Source organism: Oncorhynchus nerka, linkage group LG4, assembly GCF_034236695.1.
Source record: "Oncorhynchus nerka isolate Pitt River linkage group LG4, Oner_Uvic_2.0, whole genome shotgun sequence".
Classification (NCBI taxonomy): Eukaryota; Metazoa; Chordata; class Actinopteri; order Salmoniformes; family Salmonidae; genus Oncorhynchus; species Oncorhynchus nerka.
This window is the reverse complement of record NC_088399.1, coordinates 93,944,800-93,953,511: the sequence shown is the minus strand read 5'-3', so window position 1 is coordinate 93,953,511 and position 8,712 is coordinate 93,944,800. Positions and strand designations below refer to the sequence as shown.

Genomic DNA, 8,712 nt, shown 5'->3' with positions numbered 1-8,712 from the left:
CAGGCCTATGAAAACATGATTCACTTTCTCTCTGGCTCTACGCTGACATCTAGCGATGCCGCTTAACCAACCAGAGCGCAGCTGAGAGAGAGAACCATAACAACCTGCGCTATGAGCGCGTGGCCTTGTAAACTGTAGGGACCATGTGCGCTCAAACAATAACCTTGTTAGATCAACAATAAACATGTTGGTGGAAAATGGACATGATGCTTGTGTTATGATTTATCTAATGGGTACTCTTTATGACATTTCATCAATAATAGGTTATGTAAACAAAGATCCGTTTATATTATAAATGTATATTGTATCCTGTCTTTTCGATCCCTGTCATGGCTGGCGTTGGTTTAATAGAATATACCATTTAATAACATTTACTGAAATAGTTTACTTTCTTTTGTATTTATATAATCTAATTCCAGATGAACTTAATCCACATTGCATTGAACTAATGCATTTCTATTTATAAGCATGTGTCTTATTATTGAGAAAGGCGGCAGAGGAAGGACTGCGAAGTTTTGACTCTCGGTTGGGTTCGGTCAGACAAGGAATGAGGTCAGATACACGAATGTTCATTGCATACCGATTATTATTACACGGTTTATTCAGCCAATGGACTCCGACTGGGCGTGGTTTTGGACAAAAACAGGATAGAGACAGCCTGTGATTGGCTGATTAGTGTAGCCTTTATTTCTCGCGAAGGGGATATAAAACTGTGTAGTGTTGAACGTTATGTTTACAGTATACTGGCAGACCGATAAGGAAAGAGAGGACTATGAAAACGTGCGACACTTCCATTCTTCCACATGGTTCTGTCACTGCTAAGGCGAGCTGCGCAGACAGCGATATTATACCTCTCATAGGAAAGTTACAGGGTTGTTTTCAGCAGCGAAGTGCTCTAGGTATCACAGGGCGAGTTTTCAGTCGCACTGGCAGTTGAACGTTTGATTGCAGAACGTTGAAGGATTTTAATGTTATTTCGTTCTCTTTTTTTGAAGATATACTCGCACTAGAGACTAACTGCGCAGAGTCTCCAAAACGGACTGAAAGATAGAGGAGACTTGCAATAACTTTTACGCAACCCGTCCAGTGTGGTTACATAAACATACGTTTATTGAGTGACTGAAAGAAAACCGATGATATAACAGCATTGGCAACTTTTACGCACTTTCTCACCATAACATAATTCTGAAGAACACATTTTTTGGTACGTTTTCTGTCTAACCGAGAGATTGAGAAAGAAAGAGAAACGATGGTACAGCACATGAGCCACACAGAGAGCACAGATTCATTCTCTCCTGGTGGGGACGGCACCGATACCGGAGATATGGACTTGGACATGGACGCGTCTCCGCTATCCTCCACGGGAGGGGACCGAGGCAACGTCACCTGGTGTAAAACCCCCACGGGACACATCAAGAGACCGATGAACGCATTTATGGTGTGGTCTCAGATCGAGAGGAGAAAGATCATGGAGCAGAGTCCGGACATGCACAACGCTGAGATTTCCAAGCGGCTGGGCAAGCGCTGGAAACTGCTCAAAGACACAGATAAGATCCCGTTCATCCAGGAAGCAGAGCGGCTGAGACTCAAGCACATGGCCGACTATCCTGACTACAAGTATCGGCCACGGAAGAAGGTTAAGACGCCCAGCTCCAAGAATGAGCGGGGGGAGAGGGGAGAGAAAGGCGCGGATAGGAGCAGGGGTTCTAAGTCCTCATCGAAAAGAGGCTCTGGGTCTAGGGGGAACAGCAGAGTACCCAAGCCGGGACAGGGGAGCGTCAAGCTGCCTACCCAGGGGCAAGAGTGTGCGTCTCCCGCGGATCACCACACGCTCTACAAATCCAGGTCAGTGACTGGTGCCCGGCAGATACCAGACAAGCCAGCCAGGCGCGGCTACATGTTTAGTGGGGGAGGGAGCTTGGACAGCGGGCCACCCTCTGTGGGAGTCCCAGGGAGTCCCGCCCTGAGCAGCTCGTCTGAGTCCTGTGACCCGATGAGCCTGTATGAAGACCAGGCGACGGGGGCGAACGACGCACTTTCCTCCAACCCTTCAACATCCTCACCATCATCGGCAGTCCGCCTCAGGTACACACGTGCGTCCTCTCCAACCCCGTCCGCCTCTCACTCCTCTTCCTCCTCCCTCTCTTCTTCCTCGGATGAAGAGCTGGAGGATGAGCGGTTCGAGCTACAGCCGAGCCCCGGGTTTGAGAGCATGTCTCTGGGCAGCATGGGGCCATGTGAGTCGGAGCTGGACAGGGACCTGGACTGGAGCTTCGGCGAGTGTGGGGCGGGATCTCACTTTGACTTCCCCGACTACTGCACCCCCGAGGTCAGCGAGATGATCTCGGGAGACTGGCTGGAGTCCACCATCTCCAACCTTGTATTCACTTACTGAGCGGCGGAGAGAAAACACAGAGAAGCAGAGGGAAAGAGAAGCCCCGCCCCGCGCAAAACTAAAACCCAGTGAGTGTGAAAGAAGAATCTTCAGACATTCTTTCAGATTATTAGGGAGAGTGAAATGTGAGCTAAACTAACCCTCGTTTTGGAAAGAATAGCCTAATATTAATGACACGTGTTTAGGTTAAATTGTGCAGAATGTGTGTATAAAAACATAATCGTCTGTTCCATGTGGGTATTGACAAAGACACGAACGGGGACAGACAAGGGCGCGTTGTTGCCTGGTGCGCCGAACTGAAGGAAAGTGCATCGCTTGCATTTGGAGAGAGAAGAGAGAAGGACTCTGAGCCTCTTAGAAGTGACACACAGACACACACACAGACTTACTGAACTGAAGTATTCAACCGGCTGGCAGGAGGAGGTTTGTAGGTTGATGGTGAACATGACTATGGGTAAATAGGCTTTTGGAGAGCTTGATGTTGCCATGGAGATGAAAGTAGTATAAGTGACCCACTTCAGTTGTTGTTCTCTGTGTGGGCGGGGTTTACGAAGGTGATATTCAGGTGGGTTTTTCTGAAGCTTAACATGCATGCGCTCCCTTGTGGAGTAGTCTGCACTGTTACACTGATGCATCTGAAAATATGTTTATTACAATGTCATTACCGCGCTGATTGTGTGTGCGTGTGTGAGTGAGTGTGAGTATATGTGTGCGAGTGTGTGTGTGTGCGATCACAGAACACAGTTCACAATCACCAGCTTTCCTCTCAACGGCAGGACTTTTAATGAATTAACAACTCAAACTCAGAATCTTTTCTCTGAAAACCTTTTACACTCTGAATGCACATTTCAGGACCAATTCCCTTACTGCGCAACGCCTAGCACATCTGGCTGTAGTTATACTATATCAGATGACGTTTTTTTATATATCGATGTATTTACACCAGCCCAACATGTTTTTTTTTTTATTAATAATTTGAAGTATTGTTATTGTATAATAGGTCTTGTTTGTGTGTAAACCACCTGGTATCCCTGTGCAGAAGGGCTAGAAGTGTATCTTATTTAAAATGTTGACATCTCTCACTTTTTAAAGGAGAACTCAGTAAGTGTGTCATTTTTCTACATGTGTATTTTTGTACGATATCTATGGGAGGGAGTGCCAGTGGGGGGTTACGATATCTATGGGAGGGAGTGCCAGTGGGGGGTGGCTTTGATTCCTGATGGTTTAAAGCCAGAGGGTCCGTTGTCACATATATTCTGTTCCTTTATACAATGTTTACACTTGACAGTATCGCGCGCCACATGCTTCTTAAAGGCACAGTGTCTGTATTACACCAGCCAAGTAAACACATTGACACCCGCTACGTCACTAGAGCGTCAGCTGCAACCCCAGTGACGTGTGTTTCAACAGTGGATTTACATAACTTGGACCCAGATGTATTTGTGCTATCTTTGTCAAGGAGTGGCACGATGGCACAAACAGACTGGCGCCCAGGCTACAGTATATCAGAATTGTTCAAGAGAGAGATAGAGATGCTGTTGGATTGAGAGGAAAACATCGGTATGCTTTTGTTGATAGGTTTGATTTGAAACCACTGACTGGATGGAATGTGACACTCTACACATTCTAAATGCCTATTTGAGTCAGAGGGAGGTGGAGGAAGAGGGAGGGAGGTGGAGGGAGAGGGAGGGAGGTGGAGGGAGAGGGAGGGAGGTGGAGGAAGGTGGAGGAAGAGGGAGGGAGAGGGAGGGAGGTGGAGAAAGGTGTATGAAGTGCTTCGATCATCTATCATTGCGCAATTGCATAATAAGAGTATTTAATTGTTTTTCTACCTGTTGGCTTACTTGGCTAAGACTAGCTAGCTAATTGTTTTTCCTATATTATGGCATGGCAAATTAGCAATTGTATTTCAGATTCAGGTATATGTATAGCTGTTGTGTTTAAGATTTTTTTTTTTTTTAAGAATATCAATTGAAGATATTTATGTTTATTGACTGTACTATAATGCAGATACGATTGTGTTTCTATGTATAATGATCAACGACAGACACTAAAATTGCCATCTTTTGTCATTATGATGTTAATGATTGTGGTCCAGGATCTTTATTTTTTTTCATTTTTTTTTTTCCATTTGTGCAATATGCTGTGTGTATGATCATGTTTCCTCCAATCGTACCATATCTCATTTGAATATAGAACTCAACGCCAGCCAATCGGGTCAATGACTGCCTCAGACCTCTATTACAGAGCATTTTTGATTTGTTTGTTTGTATGTTTGTTTAGTTTTTTTCAAGACGGAAATAAAATCAGCTGGAACTGAATCTTTCTGTCTCTGTCCTCATTGCGTTGATTTATTGGAAAAATTTAGGCGACTGGCAATTCAATTCAGTAGCCTGGGTATCAGTGTGTTTGTACAATCATGCCCCAAAACATGTCCTCCTCTTAGAGGAAAATAAGGGGTTCAGTAAAATGTCTTTCTTTGTATGCCAGCGCACGTTTGAGTTGAGCTGAATTATGTCTCAGATCAATAGGAGCGGCTCCTCTATCAATCGCCACGTGGAGAAAACGTGGCTGCCACGGCAACACTGTATCCAAGACCAAGGAGGCCGCACACAATTAGCTGGGGACGCCATTTATGTGCCTGCGTGTGTGAGGGGCGCAGCCAGCTATTTGGGATGGAGGAGCTTCTGCCAAACATTTCCTCGACATGACTTAATTGGGGGAAGGGGACGAAGGCAGGTGTGTCTGTGTGTCTGTGTGTCTGTGTGTGTGTGTCTTTGTCTGTGTGCTTGTGCATATGTGTGTGTGTGTGTGTGTGTGTGTGTGTCTGTCTGAGTGTCTGAGTGTGTGTGTGTGTTGGGGAGTTGCAGCAATGAGAAAAGATCAAAATTGGATATTACAAAACTGGGGAGAAAAAGGGGGTTAACATTTTTTTTTAAAGTAGTGGCGTGGATCAGAAATCCAGTCCGTATTTTGGTGTGACCACCATTTGCCTCATATCTTCTTCACATAGAGTTGATTGGGCTGTTGATTGTGGCCTGTGGAATATCGTCCCACTCCTTGTCCATGGGGGCTGTGCAAAATGCGCTGGATATTGGCGGAAACTCGAACAAGCCGTCGTACACCTTGATCCAGAACATGCCCAACGGGTAACATGTCTGTGTAAGAAACACGGTAGGAGACAGAGAGCTGGTTTCAAGCACGGAGCGCAGCAGGGGTTTAATGGAAGGGACCATAGGAGGAGGCAGGTAGCTGGGTCCAGTGGCAGGCAGAAACAGTACACGCAGGTAGGTAAAAGGCGTCGTGAGGCAGGCAGAAACAGTACACGCAGGTAGGTAAAAGGCGTCGTGAGGCAGGCAGAAACAGTACACGCAGGTAGGTAAAAGGCGTCGTGAGGCAGGCAGAAACAGTACACGCAGGTAGGTAAAAGGCGTCGTGAGGCAGGCAGAAACAGTACACGCAGGTAGGTAAAAGGCGTCGTGAGGCAGGCAGAAACAGTACACGCAGGTAGGTAAAAGGCGTCGTGAGGCAGGCAGAAACAGTACACGCAGGTAGGTAAAAGGCGTCGTGAGGCAGGCAGAAACAGTACACGCAGGTAGGTAAAAGGCGTCGTGAGTGAGACAGGCAAAAACTATCATACACAGGAGGCGAGAAGGATGGGTGAAAACAGAACTCCGAAAAAGTGTCTCAAAACAATACCTCACAGTGATGGGGTGCAATAACTGAACTAAATAGTGTGGGATGATGACATGCAGGTGTGTGGACAGGTGATCAGAATTCAGGTGATTGGGATCTGGAGAGTGAGCTGCATTCTGGGGATCTATGTGTTTGAGAGTGTGAGTTGGATGCAGATGTTACCGTCTGGTGAGTATGTAGGCCATGATTTTTATTTATTTGATTTAACCAGGCAAGTCAGTTAAGAACAAATTCTTATTTTCAATGACAGCCTAGGAACAGTGGATTAACTGCCTTGTTCAGGTTTTTACCTTGTCAGCTCAGGTATTCAATCTTGCAACCTTTTGTTTACTAGTCCAACGCTTTAAACACTAGACTACCCTGCCACCCCATGATCACACCAGATACTGACTGGTTTTCTGATTCATGCCCCTACTTTTTTAGTTTTTTTTGTTTTAAGTATCGGTGACCAACAGTTTTATATCTGTATTCCAAGTAATGTGAAATCTTGTCACGCCTTGGTCATAGTATTTTGTGTTTTCGTTATATATTTGGTCAGGCCAGGGTGTGACATGGGTTTATTGTGTTGTCGTATTGGGGTTTTAGTAGGCATTGGGATTGCGGCTGAGTAGGGGTGTCTAGAGTAGGCTTGGCTGCCTGAGGCGGTTCTCAATCAGAGTCAGGTGATTCTCGTTGTCTCTGATTGGGAACCATATTTAGGTAGCCGGGGTTTCACTGTGTATTTTGTGGGTGATTGTTTCTGTCTCTGTGTAGTGTTCACCAGATAGGCTGTAATTAGGTTTTCACGTTCCGTTTGTTGTTTTATATATAGTTGTTATTTCATGTATCGTTCGATTTTCATTAAAGAACATGAGTAACCACCACGCTGCATTTTGGTCCGACTCTCCTTCAACAGACGAACGCCGTTACAAATCTATAGATTAGTGCCTAATGAATTGATTTCAATTGACTGTTTTCATTATATGAACTGTAACTCAGTAAACTCTTTGAAATTGTTTCATGTTTGCATTTATATTTTTGTTCAATGTAGTTTTGCACAGACGACTTCAGCCATATGAAAAACATTCCATAGCTAAATATACCTACCTAGCTATCTAGCTTTTTTTTGCTTCTAGCTTGCTTCTCATTCAACTTGTGTTAGCTAGCTAGTTAAATCTGCTAGCCTGCTATTAGCTAGTTACAGCTGCTAGCCTACTATTAGCTAGTTACAGCTGCTAGCCTACTATTAGCTAGTTACAGCTGCTAGCCTGCTACTAGGTAGTTAGAGTTGCTAGCCTGCTACTAGCTAGTTACAGTTGGTAGCCTGCTACTAGCTAGTTACAGTTGCTAGCCTGCTACTAGCTAGCTACTGCTGCTAGCCTGCTACTAGCTAGTTAAAGCTGCTAGCCTGCTATTAGCTAGTTACAGCTGCTAGCCTGCTACTAGCTAGTTACAGCTGCAAGCTACTGCTGCTAGCCTGCTACTAGCTAGCTACTGCTGCTAGCTGTTGCTGGTCATCTCCAGTTGTTGGTTAGCCAGCAAGCGAATTTGAGCCATATTAGCATTGACCATGAAATCAGTCAAAAAACCTAAAAAAGAAAAAAAGACATGGTTTCAAGAACGAGTCGAAAACGAGTCAGTTAAGATTCCCCACACGGCAGTTTCTTGTCATTCTTGTTAGTGATCTGGTCTTCCAGAATCACAGCAAAGCACCGACTACAGCACCATGGAAGCACACACATTGCTTTTAAAAAACGTCTGTGATGACGTAGTGCACATAAAATTAATTCCCATGTCCCAAATAATGAATTCAAGTTAAATGGGTTTCCATCCATTTTCAAAACAATATGTTGCGTTATCCTGCAAATGTGCCAACTCTGGTCTTGGCGTGGAACTCTATCCAACTGTACGGAGAAACAGTGCAGGGGGGGTAACCTACATCAGAAACAGTGCAGGGGGGGTAACCTACATCAGAAACAGTGCAGGGGGGGTAACCTACACCAGAAACAGTGCAGGCAGGATAACCTACATCAGAAACAGTGCAGGTAGAATAACCTACACCAGAAACAGTGCAGGGGGTAATCTACATCAGAAACAGTGCAGGCAGGATAACCTACACCAGAAACAGTGCAGGCAGGATAACCTACATCAGAAACAGTGCAGGGGGTAATCTACATCAGAAACAGTGCAGGGGGTAATCTACATCAGAAACAGTGCAGGGGGTAATCTACATCAGAAACAGTGCAGGGGGTAATCTACATCAGAAACAGTGCAGGGGGTAATCTACACCAGAAACAGTGCAGGTAGGATAGCCTACATCAGAAACAGTGCAGGTAGGATAGCCTACATCAGAAACAGTGCAGGGGGGGTAATCTACATCAGAAACAGTGCAGGGGGGGTAACCTACACCAGAAACAGTGCAGGTAGGATAGCCTACATCAGAAACAGTGCAGGGGGGGTAACCTACATCAGAAACAGTGCAGGGGGGATAACCTACATCAGAAACAGTGCAGGCAGGATAACCTACACCAGAAACAGTGCAGGTAGGATAGCCTACACCAGAAACAGTGCAGGTAGGATAGCCTACATCGGTGGTCACCAACCTTCTCTGAGCCAAAATGCAAGCTGATATCTACTGCTCC

The 8,712-nt window shown here is 45.4% G+C and overlaps 1 protein-coding gene across 1 annotated transcript; it reads left to right on the top strand.

Annotated features, from left to right (window-relative positions):
* Nucleotides 1–727: 727 nt before the first annotated feature.
* LOC115117981 (transcription factor SOX-4-like) lies at nt 728–4,716 on the top strand. The gene has a single exon (XM_029646500.2). The coding sequence runs from the start codon at nt 1,250–1,252 to the stop codon at nt 2,393–2,395; it is 1,146 nt and encodes a 381-aa protein (XP_029502360.1). The 5' UTR covers nt 728–1,249; the 3' UTR covers nt 2,396–4,716.
* Nucleotides 4,717–8,712: the final 3,996 nt, after the last annotated feature.

Coding starts and splice junctions, on each gene's coding strand:
- LOC115117981 (XM_029646500.2), top strand. CDS start 1,250: ATGGTACAGCACATGAGCCACACAGAGAGCACAGATTCATTCTCTCCT.